The sequence below is a fragment of the Enhydra lutris genome, unplaced genomic scaffold (genome assembly GCF_002288905.1).
Source record: "Enhydra lutris kenyoni isolate GAN:26980312 unplaced genomic scaffold, ASM228890v2 scaffoldscaffold16, whole genome shotgun sequence".
In the NCBI taxonomy this organism is placed as follows: Eukaryota; Metazoa; Chordata; class Mammalia; order Carnivora; family Mustelidae; genus Enhydra; species Enhydra lutris.
Genome location: NW_019154100.1, coordinates 33,695,970 through 33,714,748, shown reverse-complemented (window position 1 = coordinate 33,714,748; position 18,779 = coordinate 33,695,970). Strand labels below are relative to the sequence as shown.

Below are 18,779 nucleotides of genomic sequence, written 5' to 3'. Positions count from 1 at the left end.
TAAAAAGCCCCTTCTGGAGAAATAAAAGAACTAAAATCTAACCAAGTTGAAATCAAAAAAGCTATTAATGAGGTGCAATCAAAAATGGAGGCTCTCACTGCTAGGATAAATGAGGCAGAAGAAAGAATTAGTGATATAGAAGACCAAATGACAGAGAATAAAGAAGCTGAGCAAAAGAGGGACAAACAGCTACTGGACCACGAGGGCAGAATTCGAGAGATAAGTGACACCATAAGACGAAACAACATTAGAATAATTGGGATTCCAGAAGAAGAAAGAGAGAGGGGAGCAGAAGGTATATTGGAGAGAATTATTGGAGAGAATTTCCCCAATATGGCAAAGGGAACAAGCATCAAAATCCAGGAGGTTCAGAGAACCCCCCCCTCAAAATCAATAAGAATAGGTCCACACCCCGTCACCTAATAGTACAATTTACAAGTCTTAGTGACAAAGAGAAAATCCTGAAAGCAGCCCGGGAAAAGAAGTCTGTAACATACACTGGTAAAAATATTATATTGGCAGCAGACTTATCCACAGAGACCTGGCAGGCCAGAAAGAGCTGGCATGATATATTCAGAGCACTAAACGAGAAAAACATGCAGCCAAGAATACTATATCCAGCTAGACTATCATTGAAAATAGGAGGAGAGATTAAAAGCTTCCAGGACAAACAAAAACTGAAAGAATTTGCAAACACCAAACCAGCTCTATAGGAAATATTGAAAGGGGTCCTCTAAGCAAAGAGAGACCCTAAAAGTAGTAGATCAGAAAGGAACAGAAACAATGTACAATCACAGTCACCTTACAGGCAATACAATGGCACTAAATTCATATCTCTCAATACTTACCCTGAATGTTAATGGGCTAAATGCCCCAATCAAAAGACACAGGGTATCAGAATGGATAAAAAAACAAAACCCATCTATATGTTGCCTACAAGAAACTCATCTTAAACCTGAAGACACCTCCAGATTTAAAGTGAGGGGGTGGAAAAGAATTTACCATGCTAATGGACATCAGAAGAAAGCAGGAGTGGCAATCCTTATATCAGATCAATTAGATTTTAAGCCAATGACTATAATAAGAGATGAGGAAGGACACTATATCATACTTAAAGGAACTGTCCAACAAGAAGATCTAACAATTTTAAATATCTATGCCCCTAACGTGGGAGCAGCCAACTATATAAACCAATTAATAACAAAATCAAAGAAACACATCGACAATAATACAATAATAGTAGGGGACTTTAACACTCCCCTCACTGAAATGGACAGATCATCCAAGCAAAAGATCAACAAGGAAATAAAGGCCTTAAATGACACACTGGACCAGATGGACATCACAGATATATTCAGAAGATTTCATCCCAAAGCAACAGAATACACATTCTTCTCTAGTGCACATGGAACATTCTCCAGAATAGATCGCATCCTCGGTCCTAAATCAGGTCTCAACCGGTATCAAAAGATTGGGATCATTCCCTGCATATTTTCAGACCACAATGCTCTGAAGCTAGAACTCAATCACAAGAGGAAATTTGGAAAGAACCCAAATACATGGAGACTAAACAGCATCCTTCTAAAGAATGAATGGGTCAACCAGGAAATTAAAGAAGAATTGAAAAAATTCATGGAAACAAATGATAATGAAAACACAACGGTTCAAAATCTGTGGGACACAACAAAGGCAGTCCTGAGAGGAAAATATATAGCGGTACAAGCCTTTCTCAAGAAACAAGAAAGGTCTCAGGTACACAACCTAACCCTACACCTAAAAGAGCTAGAGAAAGAACAAGAAAGAAACCCTAAACCCAGCAGGAGAAGAGAAATCATAAAGATCAGAGCAGAAATCAATGAAATAGAAACCAAAAAAACAATAGAACAAATCAACGAAACTAGGAGCTGGTTCTTTGAAAGAATTAATAAGATCGATAAACCCCTGGCCAGACTTATCAAAAAGAAAAGAGAAAGGACCCAAATAAATAAAATCATGAATGAAAGAGGAGAGATCACAACTAACACCAAAGAAATACAGACAATTATAAGAACATACTATGAGCAACTCTACGCCAACAAATTTGACAATCTGGAAGAAATGGACGCATTCCTAGAGACATATAAACTACCACAACTGAACCAGGAAGAAATAGAAAGCCTGAACAGACCCATAACCAGTAAGGAGATTGAAACAGTCATCAAAAATCTCCAAACAAAAGCCCAGGGCCAGACGGCTTCCCAGGAGAATTCTACCAAACATTTAAAGAAGAACTAATTCCTATTCTCCTGAAACTGTTCCAAAAAATAGAAATGGAAGGAAAACTTCCAAACTCATTTTATGAGGCCAGCATCACCTTGATCCCAAAACCAGACAAGGATCCCATCAAAAAAGAGAACTACAGACCAATATCCTTGATGAACACAGATGCAAAAATTCTCGCCAAAATACTAGCCAATAGGATTCAACAGTACATTAAAAGGATTATTCACCACGACCAAGTGGGATTTATTCCAGGGCTGCAAGGTTGGTTCAACATCCGCAAATCAATCAATGTGATACAACACATTAATAAAAGAAAGAACAAGAACCATATGATACTCTCCATAGATGCTGAAAAAGCATTTGACAAAGTACAGCATCCCTTCCTGATCAAAACTCTTCAAAGTGTAGGGATAGAGGGCACATACCTCAATATTATCAAAGCCATCTATGAAAAACCCACCGCAAATATCATTCTCAATGGAGAAAAACTGAAAGCTTTTCCGCTAAGATCAGGAACACGGCAGGGATGTCCGTTATCACCACTGCTATTCAACATAGTACTAGAATTCCTAGCCTCAGTGATCAGACAACAAAAAGAAATTAAAGGCATCCAAATCGGCAAAGAAGAAGTCAAACTATCACTCTTTGCAGATGATATGATACTATATGTGGAAAACCCAAAAGACTCCACTCCAAAACTGCTAGAACTTGTACAGGAATTCAGTGAAGTGTCAGGATATAAAATCAATGCACAGAAATCAGTTGCATTTCTCTACACCAACAACAAGACAGAAGAAAGAGAAATTAAGGAGTCAATCCCATTTACAATTGCACCCAAAACTATAAGATACCTAGGAATAAACCTAACCAAAGAGGCTAAGAATCTATACACAGAAAACTATAAAGTACTCATGAAAGAAATTGAGGAAGACACAAAGAAATGGAAAACTGTTCCATGCTCCTGGATTGGAAGAATAAATATTGTGAAAATGTCTATGCTACCTAAAGCAATCTATACATTTAATGCAATTCCTATCAAAGTACCATCCATTTTTTTCAAAGAAATGGAACAAATAATCCTAAAATGTATATGGAACCAGAAAAGACCTCGAATAGCCAAAGGAATATTGAAAAAGAAAGCCAAAGTTGGTGGCATCACAATTCCGGACTTCAAGCTCTATTACAAAGCTGTCATCATCAAGACAGCATGGTACTGGCACAAAAACAGACACATAGATCAATGGAACAGAATAGAGAGCCCAGAAATAGACCCTCAACTCTATGGTCAACTCATCTTCGACAAAGCAGGAAAGAATATCCAATGGAAAAAAGACAGCCTCTTCAATAAATGGTGTTGGGAAAATTGGACAGCCACATGCAGAAAAATGAAACTGGATCATTTCCTTACACCACACACGAAAATAGACTCAAAATGGATGAAGGACCTCAATGTGAGAAAGGAATCCATCAAAATCCTTGAGGAGAACACAGGCAGCAACCTCTTTGACCTCAGCCGCAGCAACATCTTCCTAGGAACATCGCCAAAGGCAAGGGAAGCAAGGGCAAAAATGAACTATTGGGATTTCATCAAGATCAAAAGCTTTTGCACAGCAAAGGAAACAGTTAACAAAACCAAAAGACAACTGACAGAATGGGAGAAGATATTTGCAAATGATATATCAGATAAAGGGCTAGTGTCCAAAACCTATAAAGTACTTAGCAAACTTAACACCCAAAGAACAAATAATCCAATCAAGAAATGGGCAGAAGACATGAACAGACATTTCTGCAAAGAAGACATCCAGATGGCCAACAGACACATGAAAAAGTGCTCCATATCACTCGGCATCAGGGAAATACAAATCAAAACCACAATGAGATACCACCTCATACCAGTCAGAATGGCTAAAATTAACAAGTCAGGAAATGACAGATGCTGGCGAGGATGTGGAGAAAGGGGAACCCTCCTACACTGTTGGTGGGAATGCAAGCTGGTGCAGCCACTCTGGAAAACAGCATGGAGGTTCCTCAAAATGTTGAAAATAGAACTCCCCTATGACCCAGCAATTGCACTGCTGGGTATTTACCCTAAAGATACAAACGTAGTGATCTGAAGGGGCACGTGCACCCGAATGTTTATAGCAGCAATGTCTACAATAGCCAAACTATGGAAAGAACCTAGATGTCCATCAACAGACGAATGGATAAAGAAGATGTGGTATATATACACAATGGAATACTATGCAGCCATCAAAAGAAATGAAATCTTGCCATTTGCGACGACGTGGATGGAACTAGAGGGTATCATGCTTAGCGAAATAAGTCAATCGGAGAAAGACAACTCTCATATGATTTCCCTGATATGAGGGAGAGGAGATGCAACATGGGAGGTTAAGGGGGTAGGAGAAGAGTAAATGAAACAAGATGGGATTGGGAGGGAGACAAACCATAAGTGACTCTTAATCTCACAACAAACTGAGGGTTGATGGGGGGAGGGGGGTTGGGAGAGGGGGGTGGGGTTATGGACATTGGGGAGGGTATGTGCTATGGTGAGTGCTGTGAAGTGTGTAAACCTGGCGATTCACAGACCTGTACCCCTGGGGATAAAAATATATGTTTATAAAAAATAAAATTTAAAAAAAAAATAGAGCTTCCCTATGACCCTGCAATTGCACTACTGGGAATTTACTCCAAAGGTACAGATGTCATGAAAAGAAGGGCCATCTATATCCCAATGTTCATAGCAGCAATGGCCACAGTCACCAAACTGTGGAAAGAACCAAGATGCCCTTCGATGGATGAATGGATAGATGTGGTCCATATACACTATGGAGTATAGATGTGGTCCATGTACACTATGGAGTATTATGCCTCCATCAGAAAGGATGAATACCCAACTTTTGTATCAACATGGACGGGACTGGAAGAGATTATGCTGAGTGAAATAAGTCAAGCAGAGAGAGTCAATTAGCACATGGTTTCGCTTATTTGTAGAGCATAAGGAATAACACGGAGAACATGGAGAGATGGAGAGGAGAAGGGAGTTGGAGGAAATTGGAGGGGGAGACAAACCATGAGAGACTGTGGACTCTGAAAAACAATCTGAGGGTTTTGGAGGGGCGGGGGGTGGGAGGTTGGGTGAGCCTGGTTGTGGGTATTATGGAGGGTACATATTGCATGGAGCATTGGGTGTGGTGCATAAACAGTGAATTCTGGAACACTGAAAAGAAATTTAAAAAATAAAAATTTTTAAAAAATGTTAGATGGAAAGAACATAAATGTCCATCAACAGATGAATGGATAAAGGAGATGTGGTATATATATACAATGAAATACTATGCAGCATCAAAAGAAATGAAATCTTGCCATTTTTGATGACGTGGATGGAACTAGAGGGTATTATGCTTAGCGATATAAGTAAATCAGAGAAAGACAATTATTGTATGATCTCCCTGATATGATGAAGTTGAGAAGCAACATGGGGGGGTTTGGGGGTAGGAAAAGAATAAATGAAATAAGATGGGATCAGGAGGGAGACAAACCATAATCTCACAAAACAATCTCACAAAACAAACTGAGTGTTGCCAGGAGGAGAGGGGGGTACGGAGAGGATGGTGGGGTTATGGACATTGGGGAAGGTATGTGCTGTGGTGAGTGCTGTGAAGTGTGTAAACCTGGCGATTCACAGACCTGTACCCCTGGGGCTAATAATACATTATATATTAACAAAAAAATAAAAAATTTAAAAAATTAAATAAAATGTTAGAATACTTAGGGGTGGAGAATTTTCCTTATCATATGTTAATATTATAGTAATGAAAACATTGTGATATAGAAAATATAGAATTAAATCAATTGACTGGAATTAACAGATTCTAGTATTGTGAGAAATTAATGTATGATAAAGGCTGAATTTCATTACACTGGAAAAAGGAATGTTTATTAGATAAATGGTCTTAGCATAATTGGCTATCTGTTTCAAAGAGAACAAAATTAGGGCTTTATACATACATTTCTCTAGGTGAAAGATTTAAATGTAAAATACAATGATACTAGAAGATTTAGAACACTGTGTCATTTTGAGGTAGGAAAGATCTTCACAGACAAAACAAGGAATGAAGAGGAAATAAAGGAAAATATTGACATTTAACCACATAAAACTTAAAATTTCTTTTTGGCAGAATACACCATAACTTATATCAAAAGACTTAATCACACATATAACAGTCAAAAAATTGATACTCTTAATCTTTGGATAGGGAAATAGACGATCCAATGGAAAAATGGACAAGAATGTAAACAGGCAGTTCACAGAAGAGAAAATGCACATTGTCCCCAAAACCCATAAAAACGATGCCCCATACTAGTAGGCAAGAGGTACAAATCAAAATAACAGTGAAAAAAAAAGTTTCCGCCTACCCAATGGGCAAAATATGAAAGGGTCTGGACACATCAGATGATGTGTTCTGGAGAAGCAGACACCTCATACACTGTGTGTGTGGGGGGGTGTGTGGACTAGTATGGCATTTTCTGGTTCACAGTCTTTGACTTGGCAGTCTCACAGTTAGGTCTGTCCTGTAGGAATAAAAACAACAATATTTACATGTACAAGGATATTTATTTTAACATGTTTCTGTAATAGTAAGAAATTTAAAAATATCTATATGTTTGATAATAGGGAAAGGTCTAAACAAATTATAGTACATTTGTCCTATGCAATGTTTGACATCTATTAATAAGGATGCCTCGGGTTATGTGTATTGATTAGGAATAATCTTTACAGGGGCGCCTGAGAGGCTCAGTGGGTTAAAGCCTCTGCCTTCAGCTCAGGTCATGATCCCTGGGTCCTGGGATCAAGCCCCGCATCGGACAGGCTCTCTGCTCAGCAGGGAGACTGCTTCCCCTCTCTCTCTGCCTGCCTCTCTGCCTACTTGTGATCTCTCTCTGTCAAATAAATAAGTGAAATCTTTAAAAAAAAAAAGAACTTTGATTATGTCTATCATCACTGTAGCCCCAAAACCTGGCATAAGATAAGCATTCAGGGGCGCCTGGGTGGCTCAGTGGGTTAAAGCCTCTGCATTCGCTCAGATCATGATCCCAGAGTCCTGGGATCGAGTCCCGCATCGGGCTCTCTGCTTCAGCAGGGAGCCTGCTTTCCCCTCTGTCTCTCTGCCTGCTGCCTCTCTGCCTACTTGTGGTATCTGTCAAATAAATAAATAAAATCTTTAAAAAAAAAAAGGAATAATCTTTATAATAGATGAATTAGAAAAAACAAATTTTAAGGAGGTGTTAATAATGTGATCACATTAATATATGGGTATAGAGAAAGATTTGGGCAGGTGGACACACACAGAAATGTTATTGATTATCTTGGATGAATAGGATTGAGAGAAGGGTGGCAATGAGGAGAACAATTTTCAAAATATATAGACCTTTGCACTTTTCTGCCTTGTTGGCATAAGTTCAAAACATTACTATTTATTTATTTTAACCCATAACTCACACTTAACTAATTTCTTATGACTTGCCATGAAGCCTGGTGTTGGCCTGTTGGTTGATTTTTTAAGGTGTGCTGGGCCTCTGAGGGGAGAGCCCTGTCTTCCGCTCCCCAGCCTGTATGACTTTCTGACTCCTTTATCTGTCCCTCTTATTTCTGTGGATTCATCACTTCAGCCATTTTCTGGCCAAAATGTTGTTTCTTTGCCCCTTTATATTTCATTTGTGCTGGTCTAGGTTGATAATCAGTAAAGAAAAATCGCACAGTTGTTCCATTAGTGTCCTGTAAATTTGTGGTCTTCTAGCTTCCCATGATCCCTTAACACGACTCTGCAGCCCTTCTGTTTTCCCTTGTTACCTCTGTCCTTAAATGCAGGTGGTATTTCAGACAACCCCCTTCCTCAAACTTCTCGTGCTGCCATCTCTTCTCTAGAGCAGCAAGGGGCTGGAGACTCTGTAGGGAAAATGGCAACTCCATAAACCACTCGCTGCTGAACATGCAGACTTACCCCTCGTCTTGTGCTGAGCCTGACCGGCCCCCTGTGCTGGGACTGCCAGCCCCCCTGTCTCCTGGGAGGCTGGGAGGGATGCGGAAGGGGTGTGTGCTCTCTCCATGGGTTAGCCCAGCCATCTCCTCTATCTCCTCCGTGTTTCCTCATTTGTACATCCCCTGGAATAAGTAGCATAGCCTAGAATACCTGTGTCTGATTCCTTGTTACCTCCCTGGCTTGTCTGTGTTCTACACATGCTTGTGTAGAAAGAAGGAAGGATATTTGGGTAAAATAATGAGAAAACAGCATGAGTTAAAGAGAGTAGAAGATCTCAAGAGCAAAGTGAAAGAAATGACAGAACAAACCTAGAACAGCCTTTCTTTCCTATATCCAGATGCTTCTGGCCAGGGTGGGAGGAGAGTGGGGGACCTGCATTACTCTTACCCAAGCAAATGAAGGTTTATTTGTTAGGACAGCCAAACTATGGCATTGTGATTTCTTAGCTAGAGTTAGAAGCCTGATGGTCCTATTTTGATATTTGTGTACTTTTACACGTTTCTAAAAACAGATGAAAGATGAAACTTTGTAAACTGTGTTCTCCAAGCATGTTCTATAGGAAAGTAGCTTGGGATGGGTCTTGGGAAATACCAAATTAATTAAATCTTTAATGTGCTGGCTTGCTTTCTGAATTTCCAAGTGTGGTGTTTTCTACCTTTATGACCACAAAGACTTTTTCTGCACTTCTGTCCTCTTTCCTGAATGTATATCATGTGTCCCTAGAAAAATAGTTTGGGAACTGCAAGAGGACACAAATATGTGGCACTAAAGAAGAAAAAAGAGAGAAAGAAAAAGGTCAGGTTGCACGATGCCCGGTAACATGACTAGTCACCATTTTTTATTCACTGTCTTTTTTAGAAGATGGAAGATGCCTTTTTAAAAATGAAACTTATTTTGACTAATGATACTATAAAGGAAATAAACTGTTTTGTAAATAAGCATAGTAGAATTCTAGTGTGGCTAACACTTTGTGTAGAACTAGAAGTTTGTCATATTCTATTATTTCATGGTTTCATTAGGATCGACCTGGATTTTTGTTCTTTGAGTTATGTTCTTTATCTTCTTTTCTAGCGGCAGCCGATTGGGAGGCCTGGTTACAGTGTTGTGCTTCTTTTTCAATCATGGAGAGGTAGGTTGTCAACACCTATTTTCAAAATTGTATTTTTAGAAATACAAGTTTCTTCTTGAAGTAGTAAGTCAAATATTCTTTAAAAATTTTAGGAGATTATACCTCCAGAACTACAGGTTTCTTTTTTAATTTTAATTTAAATGTAGTCCATGGTAGCATTCTTTAAATGTTTGGTCTTATTTTAATTCAAATTTTAACACTAGTACTTTCTTAAGTTAACTTTGCATGAACATTATATCCTTTATGTGATGTATCTCTTAGTGATTTGAAGTAATAGTGGCTCTGGGTCAATTCTTTATATAATTTCAAAGTGTGAACGTTCATGTTTAGCTATAATAGAAATAAGTTGACCATGGATAAAGTTAATTTACTTGTATGGGAATAACTTTTTTGGTAGGAGCTATATAGTATGTTTCTATTTTAATGCATCTTATTACACTTGGTTGTATTCTTAAGTCTCCTTTTCAGAATATTATATTATACCTGTAAACTTGCACATATCCAAGGGTTTTCTAAAGAGAACACTATTGTAAAAAATATTGACTCTGGATCCAAGCTACCTGTGTTCAAATCCCGGCTTTACTGTTAGGCAGCTCTGTAACCAGAGCAAATCATTAACCTCACCTGCCTTAGTTTCCACTTTGTAAATGGGTGTAATGATGGTACTTATCTTATGGGATTTTTGAGGACTTTAAATGAATCATAAGTGTAAAGTGCCTGGAGCAGTGTTTGGCACATAGTAACCATTATGTAACTGTTACTTTATATTATTATTAATAACTTAATTTAGATAAAATTCTAATAAAAATTCAGAATACCAATGAAATCCTTCCACTGTATCAGTTGTAGTTGTAAATGAATTTTTATTAATATATCTCTACCTGGTTTTCTTTCATGGTAAATCTTGTGTGAGAGAAAGAGAAGAAAGGTCTTCAGCTTGTTTTGTGTGAAGTAAATTAATCCTTATGCATTTATAAACTCAGTGTGTATACTATTTGAATATGCACATGTTACAAAGCCTAAGAGTAATCATAATAAAACTGAACTGTAAAGTCAAGGTTGAACTTCTTTTTTATTGTTCAGTGGATTACTAATGGATATTGAACCAACACATGTTTAATATTTAGAATCACAGAAATTTAAAGCTAAAATGGTCTTATAAATTAGAGCATTTGAGACAAATCATTGCAATATGGCATGGTCTGACTTTTACAGAAAAAAAAAAAAAAGGATTTTTTTTTTTTTGCCTCTTCTTGACTGTGGATGCTTTTGAATGTCATAGCATAGACACAGAACTTGTGGAGGTTCAGATCCTGTGAGAATGACCTAAGAAATTGGAAGTAACTTCTTAAGAGTGAAGGAAAGGAGCAGCTTTGAATGTTTGCAATAAGACATTGGAGGAAAGAGAGAAAAATTTGAAGTCAAGGTCTGCAGTTTTAACGACAACTATTTGTGAAGCAGAAAGGTCTACTGTGTTATCCTCAGTCTAAATTAGAGGCTGTCAATTCCTGATCTTACGTTTTTCTTAAAATTTTGATACTCATGTAGCATGAGCATCATTCCTTACAAAGTCTTTTCAGTTTATACCAGTGAAATTTGGACTATTTCAGTTCATTTTTCAGGTTGATAGACTTTTTTTTTGGATACCTTTCAGCTATTTGGTCTGTTTATTTTTTTTATTTTTTCAAAATCTTTAAATTTTTTATTTTTTTAGGAAATTAAAACAATTTTTTTAATTTTTAAAAAATTTTCCCTTTTTTTTTATTATGTTAATCACCATACAGTACATCATTAGTTTTTGATGTAGTGTTCCATGATTCATTGTTTGTGTATAACACCCAGTGCTCCATGCAATCCGTGCCCTCCTTAATCCCCATCACTGGGCTCACACATCTCCCCACCCCCCTCCCTTCTAAAACCCTCAGTTTGTTTCTCGGAGTCCATTGGTTCATCTCCCCCTCCGATTTCCCCCCCTTTCATTTTTGTCTTCCTTCTCCTAATGTCCTCCATGCTGTTCCTTATGTTCCACAAATAAGTGAAGCCATGTGATAATTGACTTTCTCTGCTTGACTTATTTCATCTAGCATCATTTAGCATGACCTCCTCCAGTGCTATCCATGTTGATGCAGAAGTTGGACATGCTTGCACATCACTTTCTAGTTAGGAGAGGGTAGACTAATGTGATTAGAATTAGAATTTCAGTTTTACTGAAATAGTCAAGTAGAGAATCATACTTATATCAGTAACTTAGCTTTCGAGTAGAAAAGGGACCATTTGTAAAGACATTAAAGTTGAGGGAATAAACTGTAGCTTTGGGTAAAATAAGAACTTAAGTAACTAAAATAATTTAATATTTATTTTGGTTTTCAGACTGTGAGATTGAGACCCAATTATTTTCCTAAATTTTAAAAATGTTGCCCCAAGTCTATAATTTTTATATGAGGGAAGTATCTGCTGTGGTAGTACCCATTCCCACATTTAGTGAACTCTGTTCGAGTGTCACAATGTACTCACTGAAATTGCTGGTGGGTTACTGACTGGTACTTGGTATCCCTTTTTCTTAAGAGAGTTATGCTAATCATGCCAATGAGTGGTTTACATACCAAAAAATAGTTGTGAGTTGTTACTTGCTTTTTTAAGTTCTATTTCCATTTTTCAGTTCACTCTGTATTTGAGTCTAAGATAGACTATGATGTACTTTTGAAAATACTCTTTCACTCAGATGGTTTTACAAGGGAAAATTTTGGCCTCAACAAAAGAACTGCAAGATGTGTAATAAAAAGGGATTAATCAAATGATTTAAAACAGAAGTTGAAACCTTCAAATCTGGAACCTGTGAAGATGTAAGGAAGAACTCACTGATTGCTCATAGTAATGATCAATAATATTGAGGCTATACATTTCATAATAAAAATTATGTTGATGTTTTCACTTATCAAGCTTTTTTTATTAAATATTGACTCTGTCCCTGTTGAGAATAATTGCTAAGAGAAACGCCAAAAGTTTTGCTCTGCCTTTTAAATCCTTCCTTATTACAAGATCAGATGTATGTTCCATGGCTTGATGCTGTCGGATTTTTATCATGCTGACTGGAAAGCAGTTAGAGGAGTATATGGAAAAAAATGAGATATAATATTTATCTTTAATTTTTGACTATTAAAAATTCATTATATGTGAAGTAATTTTGTTTAACTTTTTCATGATGAGATTTTTAGAAAAGTTATTACCAGGCAAGATTGATGGTGTTTTATATAAAATACGCTCACAGATAAAAAGATAGGCACATTTATGAGGAGGAAAATCCCCCCCTTTTTTTTTGAAACCTAAGTAAATCTAAGTAGTATATGAAAGAGGCATATTAGAGGCATATCTAATTAACCTTTCTTTGTTACCCATAACATATTTCTGACCCATATTAGTTTCTTAAGTATTTTTTAACTGAACTGAGATAATGTACATGTAATTGTCCTTGTTTCTAATTGGTTATTGACATATTTATGTTATTTATGTAAGATTTGGAAAACAATTCTTAGAACACTTTGAAGAGAGTCTCATTAATCCTTAGAATGTTCTTGTATGGTAGATAAGTAGTAAATAATAATGTTCCAGTTTGTATAATAATTGGAAGCACTGAAAGGTTAAGTGTTTGAATCAAGGTTGTGAAGCCGGGACAGGATTCTAAGTTTCCTGATTAATCAGTAATCTCTCCAAACTTCTTTCAGCACAGATGGTTCTTAGGGAAGCAGGATTTCAAAGATAATACCACGGTTTATCTTTCACAAGTGAAAAGTACAGAGATCTTTCCTTGCTAATTTGTGAAACTTTTTCTCTTCCCTTTCTCTCTGTTTCTCTTTCTTCTTCTTCTTCTTCTTCTTCCCTCCTTCCCTTTGTCCCTTTCTTTTTTCACTTTCTTGTGGGGTCCCATTTGGGCCAGGACATTTATTCTGGCTCTTCTTTTTATTCAGCTCAATAAAGACAGTGTATACAGAGGGCTTACTGAATGCCAGGTACTTGTAGATGCCTAGGATTTGTTGATAAGTCAGTAAAGCAAAGATCCCTGTCTTTGTAGATAATCATGTGAAAGTGGGACCATCTTCTACCTAACGTGGGGGAATACTGGCTTATATGGGGAGCAGCAAGGAGGCTTTTGTGACAGGAGCAGAGAGTGGAAGAAATGAGGCCAGTTAGTAATGGGAAGTGGGATATGGAAGGAGCCTTTTCTCTAGTCCTTGCTTGTCATTGTAAGTTTCATTTGAAGAAGGTGGAAAGGCCATTGGAGGGTTACATGCAGAAGAGTGATGCAGCTTAAATTATTTTTTACATTAATTTGGAAAATAGTATGAGTGCAAGATGCATTATTTATTCAAGCTATTGAGAGGTGTGCTTATGGATTTGTGAATTTACACTAAACTTGCATTAACTCCAAAAGTCCACAAAAAAAAAAAAAAAAGAGTGTGCTGATCTTAGATGAGTATATATGTATTGCTTAGATGAAAACTGCCTAGAATGTAGTAGAACTAGCCTAGCCTACAGCCCACTTCATGACCTGGGCCCCTCTGGTTCTCTCACTGCTGTCCAGGCTGTTTTCTTTGCTTCAGTCCCACCATCCTTCCTTCTCTAGTTCCCAGAGAGGACTATTCCTTTTCCTTCCTTAGGGCTTTGGTACACACTGTCTCCTTTGCCCTGCATACTTCCTTCCCTTTTTATCACCTAGTCTTTCACATCTGGATATTTGTGTTTGGGTTTCAGTAATATTTTTTGTCCTACTGATCTGGGTTTCCATCTGGTATAATTTCTCTTCAGTCTTAAGAACTTTATTTAACATTGTGGTGAAGATCTCTTGCCAACAAGGTCTCTTAGCTTTTGCCTGTCTAAAAATGTCTGTATTTTGCCTTCATTTTTTGAAGTGTATTTTTGCTGGGTAAGAATTCTAGGTTGGTATCTTTGCCTTTCAGCACTTTAAATGTCATTCTATTGTCTTCTGGTTTCCGTTGTTTAATGAGACGTCAGTTATCGTTCTTATTGTCACTCTGCATGTGGAGTGTCTCTTCTCTGGTGGCTTGAAGACTTTCTTTTTATATTCGTTTTTTATTTGTTTGATGGTAATAAACTTAGATGTGGTCTTCTTTGTATGTGCCCCGTTGACAGCTCACTGAACGTCTTTGTTCTATGGGTTGTTGTTGTTGTTTTTATCAGTTTTGGAAAAATTTTAACCAGTATCTTCTCTTCATATATTTTGTTTTTCCCATTTTCTCTCTTTTTTGAAGATCTAATTCCATGTTGGCCACATATGTTTTTTTGAAAGCATTTGTAAGTGCAAGATTTAACACAGTATTGTAGTTAACACTAAGGAATGTAAAGCATTCCTTACTATTATAACTAGTAAGTCTGTGTAGCATTCAGAAGTGGGACAGTTTGTTTTAAACCTAAACATTATACCAACAGCAATTTATAACTAATCCTACAAATGTCTCCTCTAGTCAAAACTCTTGGAACAAACCTTAAATATGATCTCTCTGATGCTAACTATAATTTATAATTCAGTAGTTAGTTATACCCCTATTTAGTTTTACATTAAGGAGAGAAGTATATTACATTATGGTAGATTTCTAATAGTATAAGTGAGCTATTTTGAAAGTAAAGCTTGACAAATGAAGCTCCCTATTACTAAAATTCCTTGGTTTTTGATTCTCGAGTAAATGATTTAAAATTCAGGCTTTCTAAGGAGACAATAGGAGCTTGTTCTTATCAATATCTAGGCAGTATTATGCCGCAGCGTTATTCAGTGCTTTGAAATGTGTGCTAAAAATTATGTACTCTAAGAGGACAGTTAAAGGAAAGTCAGATATTCATTGAGTTCATTTTCACCATTGAGGAATGTCTTGTATTTTGCCTGAGTGCTTCATACAGTGATATAATGCCTTGTGAAGGAGTTCGCACATTTATTCCCTTCTTTAATTCCTGAATTTCAAGATAATGCCTTTAGAAGGCATTGGCGTTCTGAACTGTCCACCTATATAGAGAACTGTATTATAATTACGATATTTATTTGTTGAAGCTTAAGGTATGATTAAAGCAAATCTGTTTACTGTTTTCAGATTACGTGGGGTCATCTGGACCAGCAATTATGTTTGTAGCAGATCTAGTGAAGTACGTTGTGTTATTGGAGAAACAATAAGAAGCTTTCACATATTTACGTTCATTCACTCTTAACATTGTAGAGGCGAAAGATCTTGCTCTTTGTTTCAATTCTGTAATTTAGCCTTCTCATCCTACTTTACAAAGGGTGTGATTGAATTTGAGAGAATTGAGTGCCTTTAGCTATTAAAAGAAACAAATTTCTAAGGGATGGCAACATAGTTGAAATTGGGTAACAAAACAATGTGAGTGAACAGTCTGTATGAAGAAAATTCTCTAATTGTACATTACAGGGTTAAAATATTTTCTCTTCTTGTTTTTTGCGCAGAGATTGATAACTTTGTAAATTGTGGTTATATATCTCTACTATCAATCATATTGAAATTTCTAGTTAATTTTGTGAACCAACAGATTTTTAAAATTGTGTTCCAGTAACAAAAAATACACATCAAAAAAGACTTCTTCAATTTTTTCAGAATTCTCTTGTGTGTATACTTCATTTATAAATATTTATGTTAAATCTCATAGAGGATAGTGAATTTTGGTTAAAAAGAGAAGTAAATTGGCTCAAATTTTCTATAGCAATAGTAGAAAGATTTAATAGTCCGAGATAGAGCTAAAATAAAGGAAAGGCTTATTTCCAGTATGGTCTTTGTAATTCCATATAGTTTTTAACTGCTTGACTTGAAAGATGTCGTGATTTCTTCTAGTGTGACTAGCTTAGTTGGGGTAATATCAGATTATTTATATTTCATCCAGTGTAGTGTTCCTCTAATTGAAAGGTAGACTTATTAATTTATTAGTGTAGATGCAAAAAATGGTACACTGCTAAAATTGGGATGGAACTTTTTTTTTTTTTTTCATTTTACTTATCTTAGAGCATGAGTGTGTGTAGGGGGAGGGGCAGAGGGAGAGAGAGAATGGGATGCAACATTACTTAATTATGCCCGAAGTGAGTTCTTCAGTAGAGATGGTACATGACATTTTAGGACTTCTGTTATTTTGTATTTGAACCCCACTTCCCCTTTTAAATTTTCGTAGCCCAGGGTAGTTTGGGCAAAGGAGAAGTAAAAACAGAAATCGAGTGCTCTTTTTTAGGAGCATTGTGAATAGAAATGCTAACGTTGATGACTGCAAAGAGTTTTCAAGTATTGGTTATGGATATTTTGCTGAAATTCAAGTGGAAGGGCAAAGTAAACTGGTTTATACACCAATTCCAGTGAAATGTTTTTAGTTTTGGCAGAACATTTTCTGGCTGGTACTTTCCCTACTTTCCTTTTAGGCTCTAGTTAAATTTTTTTGGTATTTGCTGTCGACAGTTCGTGTTAATATTTTACAAGATCTTATGCCATGTGTGTCTCCCTCTCAATAATGTTTCCTTCTCACTTTTCAGTTTTGCTCTTGGTGGAAAACCTAGCAGCTTGTTTTCCAACGTACCATTTAAATTATGTGTGAAAAACTTTTTTGTGTTTATGAATAGCTGCTTTCGATTACTATGTCTTACTTAACAAATTTCACAAAGAGACCATACATTACGAATTGTGTTTTCAGTGCACTCGTGTGATGTGGACACCACCCCTCCGGGAAAGCTTCTCCTACCCATTCCTCGTACTTCAGATGTTGCTTGTGACTCACATTCTCAGGTAACTTTGACTCTCCTTAGGTCTTTGGTGTGTTTGTTTTGCACTGAGTAAACTTAAGCTAGGATTTTTTTTAAGTTTCCATAATAAAAACAGTCAGTGTAATTAAGAAAAATTAAGATGATGTTGGTAAGTTGAATTCATGGTTATTTTAAGCATGTCACTTCAAAATATTTACTACCGAAAACATTTCCTTCGTCTGCCCTCCAGTCTTCTTCCTTTTTCCTTAGTGGCCCACAGAGCTGCTCAAGGAGCAGCAAATTTGCTTTCACTTCTGCCATCTCCACTTTCCTATGTCATTCTCTGCCACTATCACAGCTTCCCAGAAAGTAGGCAGGAGGAAGGGGGAAGACTGATGGCAATAGAGAGTGACCTGTATGATAGAGTCCTTCAGAGGAAAGAACAGTTTGTAGAGTAATCGTGGCGAGGTATGTTAACATGTTATTCTTTTTCCTATATTTGCTTAGCATCCTTGAGCATCAGATAGTAGGCTTAGAAAGAAACCACTCAGTAGACCAGAGCTAAACTAGGAAAACTCCTGCTGGAAATTCAGGATTGGATTGGGTTCTCCCATGTTCATCTGGCCTTCAGCTAGAGACCTTACAGAGATTCAAGCACCATATGAGTGGAAGAGAATAGGACTGAAAACAGTTCGCTCCCCTTTCTGTCGACAAATACTGAGTTTGGACAGATGCTACCTTGATTCAGAGGGTAAAAATAAAACAAAATGGGGACTATGGAAAAAATTAGAATGAAGCATGATGAGAATCTGAAGATGGCTCAGACTAAGAACTCCCTTTAAGATCTGCAGAATTTAGGAGAAGCTGGTGGAAGTCTGTTACACCAAACCCTTTGGATGGTCCATTTCCCCCTGTGCTGACTTTAGCAGCAGTAGAGCAATTATGTGGACTTGTCTCTTAGGTAGTATTTCTAGACAGGCCTCTCTCTGAATGTGGGATGTACTCACTCCATTAAAACTTTCGGGTTTTTATCTAATAAAGTGATTTCATAGCTCACAAATAGGTGACCTAGATTTTAAAAAGACTTGATTGAGGGACATGATAGAAAGAGTTGGATTAGAATAGCAGATGGGGATGTCCTTGGAGAAGGGATACTTAGGGAAGTAAAGAAAGGCATCTTGTGGTGCTTAGTGCCCCAGTAGGTTTATCCTGAGGAGCTTTTCTTTAAGGTGCAGACCTAGTAACCTTGAGATGCTGCATATACACTTCACTTTGCGAAGGCGTTAAGTGTTTTGGGGGCTTCACATGAGCTCAGCGATTTAGGAGAAAAGTACTTCTTAAAACTAGCATGAGAGGGGCGCCTGGGTGGCTCAGTGGGTTAAGCCGCTGCCTTCGGCTCAGGTCATGATCTCAGAGTCCTGGGATCGAGCCCCACATCGGGCTCTCTGCTCAGCAGGAAGCCTGCTTCCTCCTCTCTCTCTCTGCCTGCCTCTCTGCCTACTTGTGATCTCTCTGTCAAATAAATAAATAAAATCTTTAAAAAAAAAAAAAAAAAAAACTAGCATGAGAGATAAAATTACCTCACCTTTCTAAAAACCCCCTAAAC

General features: G+C 37.2%; 1 protein-coding gene across 2 annotated transcripts in view; it reads left to right on the top strand.

The window, feature by feature from the left end:
• Positions 1-18,779, top strand: part of LOC111147410 (dpy-19 like C-mannosyltransferase 1) — a 97,225-nt gene that overhangs the window by 37,758 nt on the left and 40,688 nt on the right. For both annotated transcript variants that reach the window (XM_022503417.1, XM_022503416.1), the window contains exons 7-8: positions 9,378-9,435; positions 17,125-17,216. In XM_022503417.1, the coding sequence (XP_022359125.1) occupies positions 9,378-9,435; positions 17,125-17,216 (150 nt within the window). The remainder of the gene's footprint in view (positions 1-9,377; positions 9,436-17,124; positions 17,217-18,779) is intronic.